At 34.2% G+C, this 21,700-nt stretch overlaps 1 protein-coding gene across 3 annotated transcripts in view; it reads left to right on the forward strand.

Annotated features, from left to right (window-relative positions):
- Positions 1-21,700, forward strand: part of ARID4A (AT-rich interaction domain 4A) — a 58,570-nt gene that overhangs the window by 18,236 nt on the left and 18,634 nt on the right. For all 3 annotated transcript variants that reach the window (XM_065941651.1, XM_065941653.1, XM_065941652.1), the window contains exons 9-17: positions 1,326-1,405; positions 2,308-2,384; positions 2,768-2,931; positions 12,597-12,669; positions 13,823-13,917; positions 14,069-14,166; positions 14,686-14,917; positions 17,718-17,968; positions 20,413-20,610. In XM_065941651.1, coding sequence (XP_065797723.1) covers positions 1,326-1,405; positions 2,308-2,384; positions 2,768-2,931; positions 12,597-12,669; positions 13,823-13,917; positions 14,069-14,166; positions 14,686-14,917; positions 17,718-17,968; positions 20,413-20,610 — 1,268 coding nt within the window. The remainder of the gene's footprint in view (positions 1-1,325; positions 1,406-2,307; positions 2,385-2,767; positions 2,932-12,596; positions 12,670-13,822; positions 13,918-14,068; positions 14,167-14,685; positions 14,918-17,717; positions 17,969-20,412; positions 20,611-21,700) is intronic.

Genomic DNA, 21,700 nt, shown 5'->3' on the forward strand with positions numbered 1-21,700 from the left:
TCCATTTCAGTGTTAGCTCCTTGAAAGCTGACTATATTATTAGTCTAATAATTTCCAACACCAAAGAAAGAAACATTTAATACCATCTGATATTAAGACATCTGATATCAAGACTTTTTAATTGTCTGGAGATACACTGTTTAATATGATAGCCATGAGTCCTATGTGGCTATTTAAGTTTAAACTGTTAACTAAATAAATACTAAATAGAATAAAAACTTCAGTCTCTCAGCTGTACTGGCCACATTTAAGGTGCTCACCCCCATGTGATTCATTGCTTCTGTATTGGTCAGTGCAGACAGAGAACATTTCCATCTTGCATAACGTTCTGTGGCTAGATCACAGAGGGTCTAATGTTGAGCAGGTACATTTCAGCAATTTATTAGACTTTAATTTTTTTTAATACTAAGCTGTAGAAAAATAGATTGGTTAGTTACTAATGTTAAGACTTTTGTTATTTTTAATTGTTAAAAACTTTGAAAGTTCATTACTCAGATTTTCTCTGATCTGTTTAATTACTAACAATTGTGCATTCCTTGGTACAAATGGGAACTTAGGTGCTTATTTTAAACAGCCAGATTTCAAAATAGATCCTGATTCAAATTTATTTTAAAAAATTACAATATGCCTTATTTTCATTATAGCTCATACATTCTGTGTTTTAAACAATAAATGAATTATTATTTGGCTTAGAATAAATCCTAATATTTTTAAAGTGGTCACATTATGATTTATATTTCATTAATTATTCATTTTATAATATAATGGCTGGGTAAATTAAATATATCAGTTCAGTTCAGTTGCTCAGTCATGTCCAACTCTCTGCAACCCCATGGACTGTGGCATGCCATGCCTCCCTGCCCATCACCATTTCCCAGAGTTTACTCAAACTCATGTCCATGGAGTCAGTGATGCCATCCAACCATCTCATACTCTGTCATCCCCTTCTCCTCCTGCCCTCAATCTTTCCCAGCATCAGGGTCTTTTCAAATGAGTCAGTTCTTCGCAACAGGTGGCCAAAGTATTGGAGTTTCAGCTTCAACATCAGTCCTTCCCTCGAATACTCAGGACTGATTTCCTTTAGGATGGACTGGTAATTAATTAATTAATTATTTAATTAGTATAAATTAAATATATAGAAAACCAATATGCTAAAGAAAACTTACAAATTGATTGTAAGTAATTTATTATTGACAGTGTGCATATTGCTTGTCAAATACAATCCTTTTAAGAAGTTAAGGCATCCAGGATTATTATTTTAGAAAATACATTCTTTCTTTGAGCAGAGAAAATAATGGTGAATATGTTCTTATTTTATATTTCAGGTAATATCTCCCAGTTGTAATGATGATATCACAGTGAAAAAAGACCAGTGTTTAATTCGGTCATTTATCGATTCTAAATTGTGAGTAATGAATCACTTAATAGTATTACATTGGGAGGAAAAAAATGAAAACCAGGACTTTATTTTTGAAAGTTTAATCATTTTATGAACCTAAGAAGTTATTACCTAAGATCTTTTCATTTTTTATAATGTAGGTTATTTTTTAACTTGAAATTTTTATATAAAACTGAATAATATGTGAGAATAATATTTTTAAAGTTTTTAAATGAAGTATAGTATTGATTTTCTCCCTAATTTTAAGAATTCTATATTTTTATCATGTGTACCTTTTCATATTATGAAAAATGACATTTACTTTTAATGGGATTTATATTACTAGAATAATTATTTTGACTTTTTTCTGATTAAAAGTCATATTTTGAACTCCAGTAAAATTTAATTTTAAAAAAAGTCAGATTTTTTAGAAGCCTTCCTTAACCTCAACTTTGCTTTTTTTCTAAAAAACTGTAGAATTATCTGTTTATTGAGTTGTGATTCTCTGTGAAAAATTTTTACCATAATGTATTTTACAAAGATAAAATATTTTAATATTACCTTCTATTGAATTTTTCTTACTAAATGGCATAGTAAATTTGAGAAATATGAAAGATCAAAATAGCTAAGGAAGGGCACCCCATTCTGTGTGCACGAAGTTTGCATAAATAGAAATGTTACAAATGTGAGACTCTCAAATTAGTGTACTTTGAGTATGTGCATCTTTAGAATTAAGATACTAGCTTTGCCTATATTACCTCTTGCCATTTTTTTTAAGAATTAGGATATACATGGTCTTTTTAAAATAATTTATAGGTAAAGTAATTTTGATTTTGAGATTTATATTTTCTAGGTGTTAACATGACTATTTAAGTGATAATTCTTATTTAATAATGGTTTCCCTCTCATTTATTCTTCTCTATAATTAGTTATTCTATTGCAAGAAAGGATATCAAGGAAGTAGACATTCTCAATCTGCCTGAATCTGAGCTCTCTGCTAAACCAGGTAAAATAAGGATGACTCAGTCTATTATTTCATGGTATGACACTCTAAATGGCAAATTTAGTGACTAAAACAAGACAATATTTTCTGGCACCATTTGAGCTGTTTGAGTTGATATCTGTTCTTCTTTGATGCCTTTTTTAGTGTCTAGATAAAGCATTTGACCTGTAATACTTTTTATGTTTTACCATGAACATTTCTGACAGTATTCTCTAGAGAAAAACATTAACATAATACTGTAACTTATGAAATATATTTAGATTTACTGTATCATTTTAGAAGTAATAGCTGAATTTGAATCCAAATCTTCTGACTTTGAATGTCTTGGCTTTGTATTCTATGCTGCTAATTGCATAACAAATGCTGAAATACATTTTTACTTTTAGGGCTGCAGAAAGCAAGCATCTTTTTAAAAACTAGAGTTGTTCCTGATAATTGGAAAATGGATATAAGTGAAATCCTTGAATCATCCAGTAGTGATGATGATGGCCCAGCTGAAGAAAATGATGAAGAGAAGGAAAAGGAGGCCAAAAAGGAAGAAGAAGAGATGGTAGGTGAAATTTCATGTTTGTAACATATAGAAACAGTTTAATACTCTATAAAAATAATACCTTCCTATATTTTCCCTGTGGTTAGGTTGTTTATTTCTTGCTGTCTTTTTCTAGCTCAGCTTTATTTGGAGGAGGAGGATCTTTATGGCTTTCAGCTTAGTAGGCAAATCAGAGCTAATTTTTAGTGGGTAAGAGATTACAGGGGCTTCCCAGGTGGCGCTAGTAGTAAAGAACCTGCCTGCCAATGCAGGAGACAAGAGACATGGGTTCAATCCCTGGGTCAGGAAGATCCCCTGGGGAAAGGCATGGCAACCCACTCCGGTATTCTTGCCTAGAGAATCCCATGGACAAAGGAGCCTGGAAGGCTACAGTCCAGTCCATAGGGTCACACAGAGTTGGACACAACTGAAGCGACTTAACACACACACAAGGGATTACATAGAAGAACTTTTCAGGTTAAATGAGCAACAAGTGCATTTATTAACATCTTTTCCAAATAACCAAGGAGGAAGACAATGTAACTTTCAGGTATATTCCATGTGTTAGTTAACTCATTTAAATTACTGCTAGGTGGAGTAACTGTTACTATTCTACTTTAAAGAGAAAAGTGAGAGTCAGAAAGGTTAAGTAACTTGCCCAAGATGGCAAAGCTCAAATGTGGAGAACAGAGATTTGAACCCAGGTCTGGTTTGTCTGAACTTTGAAATCTCAACTCTTTTAGACGTTTCACAGTATCTCAAGGATAACGGGGATTAAAAGAATCCTATCTAAACTGAAAGAGTATTTTGTTTGGCAGTTGGATAAATCATAGAGAAGATTTAGATTCTGTTTTATAAGTGTTAATGGTTTTCTTTGTAATATCACTGTGTTCTTGAAAATGTATATGTAATTGTAGGAAATCATTCATGAAGCTCCACATAATTGCTTACATAAATATTGCTATTTGTTCAGCAATGTTTTGCTAAGTGGTATAAACTATTCAGTATATTTTTGGCTGTTTTGAGGTAAAGGGGCTTGTGGCAGACAAAGAGAATGAGTTTACTGAAAAAGAAGACCTATTTGAGCATCAAAAATATTTGCTTGGAAAATGTGGACTGCTGGTTTCTTTTTAGCAGACACAAATATGAATTTATAGAGCAAAATGAGTATATTTGTGTGTGACATAGAGTATACGGTATTTCTTTCCTTTTACTTCCCCTGCAGTATTTGGTTTTTTGCACTCTGAAATCAGAATGGCGGTTCATACTTACAGGCTGCCTACAGAGTTGCCATAGTAACGCGCTGTTGGTTTTAAGTGAGCATGCTCGGAAAGACGGGAAGGTTTTGCAGAGGCTTGGCAGGTTGCCAATGGAGGTTTGCCAGATGCTTTGAAATGGGCTGTCTTTCTTTTCCTTTCATGTAATGTCTGATTTTTATGTGGAAGAGAATGTAAGTAGTGCTGTATAACCCTGCGGATGCTGTGCCCTAAGAGGGAAAGCAAATATTTGCAAGTCAGACTGAAAGATGTTCAGACACTGTACTGATTAAGTAGAAGGGGAATCTAACCATTTTGCATGTGAAAGAAAATGCAGCATATAGGTAAGATTTTTTTATATATGTTACCATTTTGATTGCCAAAAATGAGGTTAAATAAGAATTTTAGGTATTGATGATGTGGCTGATATGGTAGGACTCGTAACTAAGCGTAATTGTTTCATGTAAAAGAGACAGTAGGAGTCTATTTTTAGAATATTAGAGGATGAAGGCAATTTTTCTGAAACATAAGATAGATTTTGAAGTGAAAATGATAATGACAGTTTGGCAAAATTCAGGATTTAAAGTCTGAATATTAAATGTGATTTTTGTATTTTTATCTGTATTTATTTATAGATTATATGTTTTCAGGGTAAATAGGCCACATTTTCAGGGTGTGAACTGTTGCAGTCTGGGTTTGCTTTTTTTTTTTAACATTGAAGTTAGGATCTTATATTGCAAAATACTGAAATACATTAGTCTCTTTATTTTTGTTAATACTTTTAATTGGTATCCCTTTCAAAATGCATTTTCCCTACTCCCTCCCTGCCCCCCTCCCCAAAAAAACCCTGAAATTTTAAACAAAGAGCTTTAAAAAGGCTTTGTAGTAAGGTTAAAGATGATGGCCATAAAATAGTAAGTAGTAAATAGTGCTCTTATTATAGCTATTAATTTCATAAAGGTCATAATGTTTTATTTAAGCTGTGAGTGAATGTTAGTAAAAAAGACTGAAGAGCAGAGGCAGGCTACCTATTGTTTGCAGGTAGTAAGTAAAGAAATTTAAAAAGGTAAGGACCTTTGTAAGGAGAATGTCTTCTTAAAATCTATTACTTAAATTATGAACCTGTTAAAATTAAATGAACCAAGATGCTTTTCATCTACTGAAAAAAAAATCAAAATCACAAAATGTGGTCACTGATTATGATTATTTAAAACTAGTTTTCATATTTTAATTTTCTTAGCATATGCTTTATTGTATTGCCTAATGAAACTAATTTCTTCATTTTCTGTGGCTATACAAGTAGATTTTCTTGTGAGGTTTTCATTGCTTTGGGAAAAAAAAATCAGCTGCATTTCATGCTCTTAGATTTAAGATTTGGATGCTGAATCATTCTAACCTGTCTTGAACAGTAATTTTTAAAATTTGATGTATTGTAAAACCAAATAGCATTTCAACCTGTATTTAGAAAAGGAAAAAAATGGGTATGGTATAAAAGGGAATTAAAATCTGATAAGCCAGGGCCTACCTGGCTTAGTCATTACAGGCCTTTACTACATGAGTGAGGCTAGGCTGTTACATTACATTACATTATATTCCATTCTTCCAAAATGTAGTTATACTATGCTTTTCATGAGGATTTAATATTGCTTTACAATGATTAAAAAAAGAGCTTTTATAACCACTATAACAGTACTTTAGCCTGCCATTTGGTGTTTGTAAATTTTATGCAGTAGAATCAAACAAGTGTTAGACACTTCTGCAGTGCTAATGGGCAGTGGACATTGTTTTTATATTTGATACTTTGAGTACCCTAACATTACATTTCTTAATAAGGAAATTTGAGATTTACCATGGAGGATCTTTTTTACTTAATATTATTTTGAATTTCTGAGCATTAGTGGTTTAGGATTTGAGTACAAGATACATATTTCATACTGTTACTGAGTAGGGAGAGACTTGAGAGTCTGATAGGAAGTTAGTTTCTATCTATATTGATGACTTTAACTTATTGATAATTATATTGAAAAAGATTCTGGAGAATATTTTTGTGGGTATTACTAAAATATCTTTTGTTAAGACATTTTTATATTAGAAAAGATATTACTGAATTTCCTTTTGAATTTTGAAACTGAAAAGGCAGTGTAAACATAAACAATGTTATCAGGTATTCATTTACTCCTGACTTACATTCACTTCGGATCAATATAGGACAGTTGTCTAAGAATAAAATAAATAGGTGATTGTTTAGAAGACTGCATTTGTCTGGTCTTATCTCTTTTATCCTTTTGATTTGCTATAGGTAGGCTTATATGTTGGAACCTCCCAAAAATCTTCTCTGCTTTCATACTTAGTAATGAAAATTTGAATTTAGTGAATTTTTATAAAAATGCTCTTTTTTGTTTAGAAGTATTGGTACACATTTTTCCAATTGCTGAATTTCTAAAAATCAGTTACTTTTAATTCCTAGGATTATATTCCGTTATTATAAAAATCATAAGCGCCTGATTTTTTTAATTCATGGAAATTTGAATACTTAAATCAAGTGTTATTTGTGTGTGTTCATGCCCTTTTTAGATCAACCGTAAAGGCATTTGTTAGTGATCATTCACGATCACTTTAGGTATAAACCTATAGTAAATGCTTGATAACTCAGAAAAATACTGTTAAATCAATAAAATTGATAGAAAAACTTAAAGGTAATGTTACTATTTTAGGTATATCTCATAACTTCAGCTGTCAACTAAGTATTTCTAAGCAAGTCTTATAAAGCTAACTTTCAATAAATAAGTGAAATTTTAGCTTGCGTTCAACTTATTTGCTAAAGTGTAGCCTATTAAATGAGCAAGCAAAAGTGACTAATGTATTTAGCAAAACCTTTTTTTCACAGTGTTAGTATAAAACTCTAACCAAATTAGAATCACCTAATCAAATTAATGAGGATTGCACATTTGTACACACAAATACTGCTATATTTTTATGCATTTATAGAAAAATGTGTCTTATAGTTACGATAGTATAACTGACTTTAAAGCCTTAGATTTAATAGCATCCGAACCACAGCTTGATGACTGAAAGTAAGATGAGTGAACCCTTTCAAATGGGGTGGGGGAAATTACTAATTTGTTATAGGCAAGTGGTTGTTAAACTGTTTTCTGAAATTATGAAATACTGTTTTACTACATATGAATCTATCATGCATGATATGTAGTTTTTGATATTTTCTATTTAAGTGTACCTTAAAGAGAAGAATGATAGGACTGTAAATTTTATCATTAACAAATTTCCTTGGGCCTTCAACACCGTTAGTCAGTTCTCAGTTTCTATAATCCTTATCTCCTGTATGCCAACAACCCTACCCCTACTCCAATCTTAGGAAAGAAATTAGGAACTTCACATTGGGAGCCAGCTCTAAACCATACTTGCCTGCTCTTCTTTCCTTAAGATACAGTTAATAATATGTTGTCCTCTTCTATAAGATGAGTCCCTCTTTATGTTCTGGATCTCATTCCCTTCTTCCTTGTCTTAGACTGTGATGTATCCCCCCTTTTCTTCTCGGCATCTTTTATCTATCCCTTTCGGTTGTATTCTTCTTATCAGCCTTTTAAAACATGCTTACATCTCTTCCAACCTTCTGGAAACTGCCCAGACTCCCTCCACCAACCCCTCCGCCCTACGGCCAGATTGCTCAGAGTATATGCCTGTTCTGTTTCCCTGTAGTGTCTCTTGTACTGCACCACATCTCAGACAACTTTACCGAGGTCACTAGTGACCGCCCACAGATTTTTGTGCCAAGTTCAACAAATTTTTGTGCTAAGTCCAACAAATTTTTGTCATGATTTCATTTGACTCCTTAGTAGTCTTCAGCATCTTTGACTTGCCTGCCTTCTTAAATCACCTGACATACATGATGCTACATTTTTTCCTTGTTTTATTGTTCATTGTTGTTCAGTTAAGTCGTGTTCCACTCTGCAACCCTATGGACTGCAGCACGCCAGGCTCCTGTCCTTCACTACGCATGGAGTTTGCTCAAATTCTTTCATATCTAGTTTACTTCCTAACTAAATGATGTATTGACTCCAAATCTTTATGTGCATCAAAGATGTCTCATGTGCTTTTTAAAATTAATTTTTATTGGAGTATAGTTGCTTTACAATGTTATATTAGTTTCTGCCTTTTATATTGCGTCTTAGCTCCAACATGTCTATTAAACTTTCACTGAGAATTTCTTCATATTTTGTAAGTCCTCAGACTCAATATGTGCAAGACTGCACTCATCTTTTCCTCAGAATCTGTCCTTTCCCTCTTTGTTCCTAATTCATTTGAATGGAAGCACCAGTCACCCAATTACTCAAGCTAAGCAAATGAAAGTCACCTTAATCTTCTCACTCTTGCCTCTTTCTAGTCTGTCACCCTAGTCCAAACCACTCTCCTCTTTCACCTAGCTAGACTGCTACAACAGCAACTTGTTCTTCCCACATATGTCCCTGCTTTCCCCACTCTAATCTATTCTCTACTGCATTGAGGTGGGTTTTTTTAAACTAAGAATATAAAAACGTGATTCCTCTTGGAATAAATTAATTTTAGGGTACAAAATAGTAAAACTAAATGGCAGTCACTGATGATAAAATTGTGACTAAAATTAACTTGCCTTTAACCTCATGGAACTTACTGAGTATTTTAACACATTGGAACTTGGAGGAGTACAAACAGCCTCAGCATTAGCACCTCTTTCTCACTCTCCCCCGTGCTCTCTTTCTCTTTCTTTCAGGGGGAGGGGTCATCTTTCCATCATCAGGTGGCAAGACTAATTCAGGCATTGATTCTCCTCACTGTGGAGTGTGACAGTAGCTCCCCTTTCCCTTCCAATCCATCAAACTTATTCTTGGCAGAGAACTTTTAAAATATAACTCTGACCTAATTCTTATTTAGCTCTCTCAAATCTCATATCTACGCACAGTGTCCAATTCTGATTCTCTCGTGTATCATCTAACAAACCATATTATCACGTGTCACATTTTGTTGAATTGACTGGTTTTATATTTCTCCAACTCCTGCCAGACTTGAGGCCCAAAAGTGGAAGGCCGAAAGTGCCCTCTCATTTTAATTGTGGTAGAAGTCTGTGATTCATCATGATCAAAAATGTATGAGCTGCATTTGAAGACATACTATCCAAAGTTAGAAGTTTCATAAAATAATAGTAGATAGGGTTTCCCTGATGGCTCGCAGTAAAGAATCCACCTGCAGTGTGAGAGATGACAGTCTGATCCCTGGGTTGGGAAGATATCCTGGAGGAGAAAGTGGCAGCCTGCTCCAGTATTCTTGCCTGAAAAATCCCATGGAGAGTAGCCTGGCGGACTACAGTCCAAAAGGTCACTAAGAGTTGGACACAACTGAGTGACTGAGCGCGCAGATAGATACACAGCCACCTGTAATATTAGGTAGTGTCTGTTGCTACTAACTAAAATTGTAAGTTTCTGGAAATTATGATCATATTCATGCCTCTTCTATATCCTTAACTCTTTTTTGCTGACATTTTACTGGATGCATAGTTAGCTTTACATGTTTGGCTAAGTGAAGGGAAGAAGGCGCATCAGCAGTCTAGTGTAGTCTTACCTCCCATTATTACGACTCCAACTCCAAAACCCTTGAGGGATGCACACCCTCTGGCTCCTGACCAGGAGATAGACCCTGTAGGTATGAGAATACTGTGAGCAGAGAAAGCACACTGTGATAGCAAACACAAGCCCTAATATTCTAGTCCCAAAGGCAGAGTCTTCTAGTTGGAGACATTGTTTAACCATATGCAATTTTACTCTAAGGTGACTAACAAGATAGCTAATTTTTATAAAGTGATTATGTAAGAATTACTTAATAGATTAAGCAATTTTGATTTTTGCAAAGACCCATCAGGTAAATTTAAAACTTTGTTTATAGCCTCATCTTATATATATATTTTTTTCATCTTATATTTTTTAATTGAAATAAATTTTCTCTCAGGCAGTTGCTTTTAATTTCAGTAAATTTATTCATTTATATCTTGTTTTTACACCTGATGACTGCATTCTGAACTTAACAGTTTTAGGGACATGGTTTCTCATGGACATAAAGCACTCTTGATATTCACTAACTTTTAATTCCAATGAATTTAAATTATTGACTTTTTATCTATAAAGCTATATTCTTCAGCATTAAAAATTTATCAGATGTTTGGTAAAACCTTAATAAATGTCAAATTTGCATTTGATGGGTTCATTTTATTTACTTGCTTTTAGAAGAACCGGTTTCAGATCAGTGTCTTTTTTAAAAAAAAGTTTTTGCTCTTTACATGTACTAGATACAACAGTGTTCTTTAAATTCTATAAGATGATAAATACTAAAAATGAGGTATTTAGTCTGAGGAGAGACTATTATGATTACGAGGCAAAGCATAGAGCCAGTCTGGTATAAGTTGTTTTTATTTTTTCCCATACCAGAATTCCTTAAAATTCATATCTGAAATAATTCATAGGCTGCCAGATTACTCATTTGAGTTAACTCATTGGCAGTTGTTTTAATAACCTTGCAAAGGGGGCTTCCCTGGTGCTTAGTGGTGAAGAGTCCATCTGCCAATGCAGGAGGCATGGGTCCAGTCTCTGATCCAGAAAGATCCTACATACTGTGGAGCAACTAAGCCCATACCCCACAAGTACTGAAAGTTTCGTGCTCCAGAGCCTGGGAGCCCCAACTACTGAGCCCATGTGCCACAACTGCTGAAGCCCGTGCGCCCTAGAACCCATGCTTTGCAGCGGTAGAAGTCACTGCAGTGAGAAGCTCGTGCAATGAGAAGCTCGTGCACTGCAGCTAGAGAGTAGCCCCCACTTGCTGCAACTAGAGAAAAGCCTGTGTAGCAACCAAAACTTAGTACAGCCAAAGATAAATAAATTTTTAAAAATTGCAAAAGCAAAATTTTTTAATTCACTTGGGGAAAAATTGCCACCTGTTGGTTTGAGCATTTAGTGTAGTAAACACCTTTGTTAACTCTAGTGATTATAAAGTCTGTATATTGCTAATTTTTGAGGCTTACTAGAACTTTGACTTAAGTTTCTTTGTATTTTACTAAAGTGAAACTACTCCAATGTTAGAAATCATTCTTAATGTAATAAAAGAAAAAACAAGATTGTACTAAAAGATCTTACTCCCTTTCCCTTGATTGCCTGATGCTTTTTTAAAATTATATATCTTAATTGACCTAGATAGCATCATTTTTTAAAATACATTTTAATCAACTACATATTTATTGATCTTGGCCATATTATTAGCTATTACAATTTTTTTGAAAATACATGACTTTAATGGGCTTATTACTCTCTAAACTTGTGAGCTCTCAATGTTTATTGCTTGACCGTGCCTTTGCTTTGAGCATGGCTTTGAATTCTTTTGGAACACAAAAATAGTGGTACTCTGAAATTAAATTATTATGTTTTATATGGAAGAAATATATATATATCCATATTTTCTTCGTTTCTCCATAGTATTGTTAAACTTCAAGAATTTTCCCAAATATCAGTTTTTAAGTAGTCTATCAGAAAGGGAAATATTTTATTAAAACCCATAATCCATTTGTCTGTGTAAGAAGAAATTATTAGGTTTCTATAATTAGTAAAACATAACAAATAGGTATTTGTAGGAATAGTTGTTTCTGCATGAATGTTTCCATTCGTTTTTCTTTTTTTTCTATAGAGCTAAATTTTAGTTATGTATTTAGTTTTCTTCCCTAAGAAATAATGTTCATTGTTCTATTTTAAGGGGTCGCAAAGTCAATTACAGAGGCGCCATGCATGAGAGACAAATGAGAAAAGCAGGCTACTGTGAAGCAAGAGGGACTGGCGGAGTCTGAGACAAAACCAAATTTATGTGGCTCATTTAAGTTTCTCTAAAACATTGCGCTATCCAAACAAACAACCTTTTCCTTGTGACTTTTCAGCCTCTAGTTTATGTTCACCCAACAGTAACAAAATTTTAATGTATGTGGATTACTTGAAAGTAACATGTTTGTAATTATTATGCTCATCTATCAATATATTCACTCAGAACACATGGTATTTTGAGGATTTTTAATTTTTTATTTTTTTGAGGATTTGAAAAAAAAAAAAGAGGTAAAAATACTCTCACTTCATTCCAGAACCTTTTCCGAATGGCTAACCTTAGTCCCCATGGTGATTATTGAAGGGAAGTTTCAAGTGATAGATTGGGTAAAGAGTAGAGAGTGTGTATTGACAGTTGCGTCGAACTAGCTGTATCAAAGTATGAATTAAAATCTGACATTTTGGAAAAAATGCGTATTTTCTGGGTTCAGTAAAATTTGGGGTTCACAAAACAAAAAATAAAAGAAGAGGACAGTATATCCTCCTTCTACTCATTGTTCAATATATTGATGCTTTACCTTTGCAGCCTGAGGAAGAACCTGATCCTGAAGAGAGGGACAACTTCCTCCAACAGCTTTATAAGTTTATGGAAGACAGAGGTATTTTCATGCTTATTATTTAAAAACAGACATTTCTAGGAATTCCTTGACAGTCCAATGTTTAGGACATGGTGCTTTTGCTGTCATGGGCCCAAGTTCAGTCCCTGATCTGGGAACTAGTGCAGCATCATGTCCACCCCCCACCCCAAAGGTAGACTTTTTTTCTTTTTCTTTTTTTTTTACTGTTTTATGTTCTTTGTTTATATATCATTTTTGCTTAAAGCATGGGTATGTGGATTTGTATTTCAAGCCTAAGAATCAATTATAGCTGATAATAATAATTAAGTATTGGAAATAAAGACATCTACTTTATTACTACTACTATTGTTAGTACTACTAGTATCTATTTTGAGTACAAATAGATACTACAACTACTAATATCTATTTTGAGTACAAATGTTAGAGGAAAAGTAGTTGTGATATAGTTAAATTTTATCTCCTTGAGACTTATAAAACCAGAAAAAAAGACTATAATAATAATTGAGTAATAGAAAGTGAACAATCATAATGTAAATCTACATACCCATTCTTTACTAATGCTGTTTCTGTGGCAAGTAAACTAGTCTGATCCTTGGTCTCAATAAATTAAACATAATGGATTAGCTCCTATCTAAATAGAGTAGGATTTCTAATAAAGTTAGAAGAAATAGAGCCTTTATAAATCATAGTTCTTGACATTACATCAGTCCTTGGAAATCCTCAGATACACTGGTCCTAGACATTTGTGGCCTTCAGAAATGATCCTTCAGATTACTGCCAACAGTCTTAACATTTGTGTTAAAGCAGTAAAAATGAAACCATGGCCTAAAATGTGCCCTTTTCATTGTGTGTGTTTTTGCCCAGGCTTCTTGAAGCAGCAGCATTATTGGCTACACCTTGCAGGCCAAAGGTTTGATTCAGTTTTATCCAAATTCAGTGGCAGTTAGAGAGGTGATTTTACTAGTTCTGGAAGTATAATAAATCTAAAGATCACCACAATGCAGTATAAAGAATATAGAGAATATTTTCTGTTGTCTTATGTAATTTGAGCATCTTTAAAATATATGCCTCTGATTAATGATATTTGGGAAATTAGAAATTGAGAAGCTTTGTTTTCAACTTAGTATTTTCCATTGAAATTAACATTGTATTTCTGCTCTTTGATATTAAAAAGGTACTCCAATCAACAAACCACCTGTTTTGGGCTATAAAGATCTCAACCTCTTCAAGCTCTTCAGACTGGTTTATCATCAAGGTGGATGTGACAATGTAAGTAAAACTAACGAAAATTAAAATTGTCTAGTGTTGCACTGTTATATGTACTTTAGGTAATAAACACATTTTCTTATTGAACATAGAATATTAGTATAAAGATTATTTCCCGTTGCAAACGTTAACAAATAAAAACTTAATTTTCCAGATTGATAGTGGTGCTGTATGGAAGCAAATTTATATGGACCTTGGCATTCCTATTTTGAATTCAGCTGCTTCCTACAATGTAAAAACTGCTTATAGAAAGTAAGTAGTATAGTTTATTCATCAAAGAATACATAATCACAAGGAATATTTTCCATTTAATTTGTTAACAGTTAAATTAGTCAAAGAACATTAGAGTAAGTATATAAAAAGGTTTAGGTTAGTGGATACTGTGATTGAAAGTTATTTCAGTGCAACAAGTCTGCTTTACTCCATTTTTCATCTTTGGATTTTGTTTTCAAAATTAGAGATACAGGCAGTATCTCTAATTGTCTGAAATTACATATTATAGAATTGTATCTTTTATAGTGAACAGCCTTCATATTAAAACTACGACAGCTGTGTTCCATTAGCACAAGCTCGGATTTTTCAGGAAAGAAATTTTATTTTCTGGTCAGTATTTCTACTATCCTACATAAAACACCAAGAAATCAGTAACAGGAAAAGTACTTTGTATTAAAAGGCTTGAGTTTTACTTTTCAAAAAATACTTGTTTAATATATAGTACTCAAGTTAAATATAATGACTAAGATTTCTTAAAATGAAATATTGTTTGTTTAGGTATCTCTATGGTTTTGAGGAGTACTGCCGTTCTGCAAATATTCAGTTCAGAACTATTCACCACCATGAACCAAAAGTAAAAGAGGAAAAAAAAGACTTAGAAGAATCCATGGAAGAGGCACCAAAAGTAGATCAAGAAATGCCTTTAGTAGAAGTGAAGAGTGAACCTGAGGAAAATATTGATTCAAACAGTGAAAGTGAAAGAGAAGAAGTAGAATTAAAATCTCCAAGGGTGAGTACTTAATACTAATTTTATCTAGTTTATTTTAGTCTTTTTAATACAGGCAATTTCAGATATATACAAAAATACTCCTATGAACCTAGTTTATTTTGTAGTATTTAGTTATGCTTCAGCCAGGCTAGCCTCATGCCCTTTCTCTAAATATATCACATATTTCTTTTACCTTAAAAACCATTCCTTCTCTTGTTCTCTATTTATATCTGTTCAAGCCATTCTCAAGTGAGGTCAGTCTCAAATATTCACTTCCTTTGAGTCTTTTGCTAACGTGTCACCTCACTGAAGCAAATCCTGGTCAAGCATGTCTGCTCAGTCACTAAGTCGTGTCCAACTCTTTGTGACCCTATGGACTGTGGCCCACCAGGCTTCTCTGTCCTTGGGATTCTCCAGGCAAGCATACTAGAGTGGGTTGCCATTTCCTCCTCCAGGGTATCTTCCCCACCCAGGGATCAAACCAGCATCTCCTCCTTTGACAGGTGTATTCTTTTACCACTGAGCCACCTGGGAAGCCCCTATCCTGTTCAATCACTCTAATGTTGCTCTATCTGTAATTTACTTATTTATTCTGTTTATTATTTATTGTTTCTTTTACCGCACTCTGGACTAGAATCAAACTCCACAACAGCAGGAATTAGTGTTATTCCATTCATTCAGAGATCCCGGGCATCTAGAATAGTGCCTTGCACATATTAAGGACTTACTAGATTGTTGAGTGAATGAATCTCCTGTTTATAATACCTGTGTCCTCAGCCAGGTGGGATCTTTGCTTTTTCTTTACTTCATAATTCACTGTACAGCTCTTGTGGCAGTTTTTCATGCCCTGCCTTCTTTACTAGTCACATGCATCCTGGTTTTATCTTCTAATTCTGTTCTTCCTCTCCATTAATATATAACTCAAGTCAGGAATTGTCACCCACTGTTTTGATCATTGTCTGATGATGTCTACACAGTAGGATTTATCAAATTTTAGAAGTAGAAAAAAAAATTTACCACATTGTCAAAGGAGTTCAGTTATTGTAGTAATACATCATCTTTTTCAGTGAAATTTTATTTAATAAAAGACAAGGTGAAGTCATCTCTTTTATTTGCTCAGAAACCATTTTTTATTTACTTAGTAAATGGCACTTTCTGGTGAATTTCATGAAACCTCCAGAGTGCTTTGTTTCATTTCTTAATCTTTAAATTTTATGGTAAAGAAATATGACATTTGTCATCTTAACCATTTTTACATGCACCATTCAGTGGCATTAACTATATTCATATTATTTTATAACCATCACCATCATCTATCTCCAGAACTTTTCTCATCTTGGAAAACTGAAACTCTGCCTGTTGAACAGTAACTCCTCATTCTTCTCTTCCCCAGCCTCTAGCAACCACCAGTCTACTTAAAGTCACTATGAATTTGACTACTCTGGATATCCCATATAAGTGGAATTAGATAGTATTTGTCCTTTTATGACTGGTTTATCTCATTCAGCAGAAGGTCTTCAAGGTTCATCCATGTATGGATTAGAATTTCCTTCCTTTTTAAGACTGAATAATACCTCATTGTATGTATTGTGCACATACTTGCCTGTCATTACATAAAGAGCTCCCTCATCTTATGTAAAACATTTGCAGAGTATTGTGTGCCATAAATTTACCTTCCTCAAGATTTTCTCCAATTTTTTATGATTACAGAAAGTACTGCAGTAAATATACTTGTAAAAATGTCCTCCAAATTTATCTAAATATAGAGACTTGTAAAAATGTCCTCCTTATTTATCTGAATACTTCTAAAATGAAATATCTGAAGACTTCTAAAAATGAGATTTCTGAGACAAAGGTACAAGTTATACAAATTTAAAATTTTATGGATAACAAATGCTTTCATTCATTTACCTACAAGTTCTTAAAGAGTACCTGCCCATGTGCCAGGCACTGTTTAGATCTGAGGTTACAGAAGAGAGTAAGACAAAGACCCTGCTCTCATGGAACTTAAATTTTAAGTTCTTTTTTTTTTTCCCCTACTGTTGATGTTTAAATAGTACATAGTCAGGAACTAGGCAAAACATTTGTTATACTGAGATAATAGTTGTAAATATTTTAGTGCTCCCAAAGTTGTTGGCTCTTTTTCTCCTTTAATCCTCACTTTATTTCAAGTAGAGGGGAACTCTGCCAGTGTGCAGAAGTTGGCTGGAAGGAGAATTTAGGAGATAAATGAAATGGCTCAACAGTTTCCTGGTCAGTTGAGCATGAGGTGGTAACAAATTACTACTGGCCTAGTGAGCTCTCCAGATTCAAAGAAATCAGCTCACTTTTTGGCCATTAATACAGTTCAGTTCTTTTAAAATGTAATAAAATGTAATCACATTGAAATACAGTGATAATGTAAATTTTATCTTAGTAAATAATAGGGTTAGAGATGAAAGAACTTCTGAAAACTTAAGGGACTGATTTATTTTTCTTATTATTAACTTATATCATTGACAGATAATTCTTTAAAAACTTCTATTATAGTCAAGAAATATTAAAATGAGATAAAATAATGAACACAGAAAATTTTTATTTTTTTATGTAGTATGTAGCCAGGATCATAATAGATTTGGACATAAGTAATTTACATGGGTTGATTTTTTTTTACTTTGAGAGGAAGTGAAAAGTACACAGGAGTTGACGGGTTATCAGTATCATGTCTCAAGCTAGAAAGACGACTAGTCATTGCCATGATGGTTTAAGAGATAACATTTTTCTATGTTTTTTTTCCCCTTTGTAGTGATAGTTACTTTAAAACTTTCATCCTCTCTACTAGGGACGAAGGAGAATTGCTCGCGATGCAAATTCTATTAAAAAGGAAATTGAAGAAGAAAAAACAGAAGACAAATTAAGAGATAATGATTCAGAAAATAAGGATGTAGATGATGACTATGAAACTGCAGAGAAGAAGGAAAACGAACTACTACTGGGGAGAAAAAATACACCAAAGCAAAAGGAGAAGAAAATTAGAAAGCAGGAGGATTCTGACAAAGACTCAGAGGAAGAGGAAGAGAAAAGCCAAGAGAGGTACATTATCTTATGTTTGTTCTCCAGAAACACCTGTCTGGGGTGCAGCAGTGCTCTGTTCCTGCTTAGAGGTTCAGGTGTGAGGGAATGTTTTCTTATTGGGACTTCCATTCCTCTTGTCTGATGAAGGTGAGACACATTGTGAAGATGATGTGTATCGCCTTTCGGAATTGGAGAATATACTGGTCGCACCATTTTAATAGCACTTGTGCCCTAAACAGTGGCCTCAAAGAAGGCTGCGCCACCCAGTCAAAAGAAAGGTCCTGCAGTTGACAGCAGGGAAGGGAGCTGGAGAAAAATGGAGGAAGTGGACAAGAGGAAACAGCGACAGCAAAAATTCCATTTTAAAAAAGGTACAATGTGGGAAAGCTAACAAACACATGGGTGCACAGTACTAGCAGATGTTTCTGTGTGTTAGCTTTTATCTAAGACAGTTTTCTTTTCCAAGTTACTGTATTAGAATAAGTGGCATGCACCCCGATTCTAGTTTGGAAAATTCATTCTTGCCCCACATCACATTAAATTTCGGCTTTTTAATGTTCATCCTGTTTGCTGTTGAGTGAAAACTGTTTTTTTTTTTTTTTTTCATGCATTATACACGTATGGACTGAACTGACTTAAAAATAACCAGAGATTAGGCAGTCCAGCTAGATCATGGTAATGTTCAACTATGTTTAGTGGCCATTTCTTTGTTGTCAAATGGATTTACTAATTTTTAGACACTACTAAAAAATGAATTTTAACTCGGCAACAGCATAACACACTTACTTGTGTAGAAGCTCTCCTCCAGTTATTTTTCAGTGCTAAATTTTCTAGAAATTTGAGTTCCTAGGCAAAATTGAGAAAAGTGGCCTGCTGCTTCCAACTAGTGGCTGACACCCATCTGAAAATTAACCGTTGAAAAAATAACTGCAAAAATAGTAATGATTGGTGAGTGGGAGAGGTAATTTTATGATTCAACATAAATAGGTACAGGAGCATTCACAGTCAATGTGAATTAGAAAGTGAATAAAGAAAGTTCTGTAGTGAAATACGATTAGGATTAGGGAAAGTAGGAGGAAATAATTGGAGTTGAGTATAATGATATGAGTGAAGTAATTCAAATATTTGGACGGTAAATTTAATAAGAAAAGGTAGACTATTTAAAAAGTAAGGCCTAACTATAGTTTGAAGATTTGTTAAAAATAAGCATCAAAATGCGTGTGTTTTATAGTATCTATGTCATACACACCATATATATACATGCATATATATATACATACACACCATGTGCTTTAAAAAGCCTTTATAATTGATATGTAAATAGAATATTTATTTTAGAGACACAAAGTTTCACAGACTTGAACGTGAAGGACAATATTTCCTTTTATTAAATAAAACTGAATATACAAACAGTCTGTATTCTCATTTAATAGCAGGAATCCTAGAAATAGACTTGTTTTTTTTAATCTATAGAGACTTCTGTTTTAAGTAGTTTTTCATGGTGTTTTGAAATTACCTTATCAGAATATAATTGGAAGGTCCCCTTGTAAAGAAAACATTCCTACTGCTAATGGGTTGTCAAAGTTTCTTCATGTTGGGTCCCCCAGTGGTCCCTAAAATAATGCCCTATGTTTATGATAGAACATAGGACCTCCTCTTAAGGTTTTTAAAACTCTGTGACACTAGAATGATCTTTGATGCAAATCTCTTCTGAATTTTTTGCTGGGCTAATAAAGAATGTTTGTTTAAAAATATTAAAAATACTTGGACCTCCCTATGTGATTCTCCTTTATATATGATTATCAAAACAAAAACTGATGGGAGATGTGTAAAAACAAATAGGAACCAATGTAAGATATGCAAAACCTTTGTTTTTCTGGTGCTATCCCACAGTGATAACAAGTGATCTAATACCCAGATGTCTATTGTTTCTTTGTGAGGGTGGGGAGACCTTTAAAATATAAACTAGTTTAAAAGAGTTACAAAGGTAGTTAGCCCTTGTTCATTATTTTTCCCACCAAAAAAAGTCTGGGTTAAGCAAAAAGTAGTAGTCAAGTAGACTTAAGACATTTCAGTTGCAGAAAGTTAAAAACTGTCTAGGTCATTTTCACATATAAGGTGGCACTTGAATCCTAAAGACTTCTTCAAAGCATGTTGTTCTAATTTTGCTTTATCAAGTGATTTATTTGACTCCACATCACCATTAAACTGTGATGACTGACTTGCCTTTAAGAAGTACGGATTTAATTTTGGTACAGTGCACCTTTTCATAATAAATCAGTTCCTTACTAAGTAGTCTATGAAAATCTTCTCCTTCTCCTCCTTCTTCTCCTCCTCCACTGACATATTATGAAGGTAATAATTAGGTTGTGACTCTTCTACATGTTGGATTCTTTTAGCATATGTTATTTTGTTTTCCATTAAGTTATCAGTAGCATTATCAGTGTTATAACTTACTGCAGGGAAGAAACTGAAAGCAAATGTGACTCTGAAGGGGAGGAAGATGAGGAAGACACAGAACCCTGCCTAACAGGCACCAAAGTGAAAGTAAAATACGGACGAGGGAAAACGCAGAAAATCTATGAAGCCAGTATTAAAAGCACTGAGATTGATGATGGAGAAGTTTTATACTTGGTACATTACTATGGATGGAATGTCAGGTAAGCAAGAAATGTATTTTCTTATCTTGAAATTTGTTTTTGGTTCAGAAAGATCACTTTTAATGTTTTGAAGAACTAAAGCAAATAGTATATATGCACTTAGAAAGCACACCTTGTACTTGAATTTTCTAGGACTTTTAACATTCTTGCTATTTTAGTTCCCATGTCAGTACTTCAGCCAGAGATCCCCAGGATCACATCTGTACCTGGACAGGCTGGGTTTGCTACCCATTTGCAGTAAGGGAGGACACTAACTTAGGGAACCACGTGGCGTGTCAGTTAGAGGGTGGGTCATGAAAGCTCAGGGTACCAGCTTTGGGGGTAGCAACAGCTCAGGATTCTGTGGAAACATCCTTTAGGGGGCTAGACCCATGGCTCCCAACATTGCAAGTGGTTTTGCTTGTTTACTTGTTTATTAAATTTGTCAGAAATCAAGCCTGTATCAAGCACTTGTAATAGTTCTGAATTGGAAAATTAATAAATAAGAATGTTAGATAAGACTTAGATCTGAGCTTCTGTTAGGTGATTTTGGAAGGGTTTAGGAAATGGGGCTTTGCTCTAGACTGGGTGCTGTCAAGAAGCAGGGGATAATTCTGATTGGTTATCTTAATCTTACCTGTAAGAAGGGAAGACTAGATCAAAGTTAATGCCATCTTTGGACTTTCCCCCAATGGCTCAGTGGGTAAAGAGTCCATCTGCAGTGCAGTAGACACAGGAGATGCAGGTTTGATGCCAGGGCCAGGAATATCCCCTGGAGAAGGAAATGGCAACCCACTCCAGTATTCTTGCCTGGAAAATCATGGACAGAGGAGCCTGGCGGGCTATAGTCCATGGGGGTTGCAAGACTTGGACACAATTTAGCGACTAAAGCACCCCCCACCCCACCACCACAATGCTGTCATTGGTAAAGCAGTAGCGGTCACTCAGGGTATAAAGGATGTTTGGTCATTTTTGTGGCTTGGACAGTGTTCCTGTTTTTTGTGTTGAGACAACTAGGAAGTGGTCTTGTTTTGGTCTTGATCCATCGTGGTCATGGAGCCGACCTGTCTGATGTTGATGTTCTGTGAGATTGTTTATGTGCCGCAGGAGA

Source organism: Muntiacus reevesi, chromosome 7, assembly GCF_963930625.1.
Source record: "Muntiacus reevesi chromosome 7, mMunRee1.1, whole genome shotgun sequence".
In the NCBI taxonomy this organism is placed as follows: Eukaryota; Metazoa; Chordata; class Mammalia; order Artiodactyla; family Cervidae; genus Muntiacus; species Muntiacus reevesi.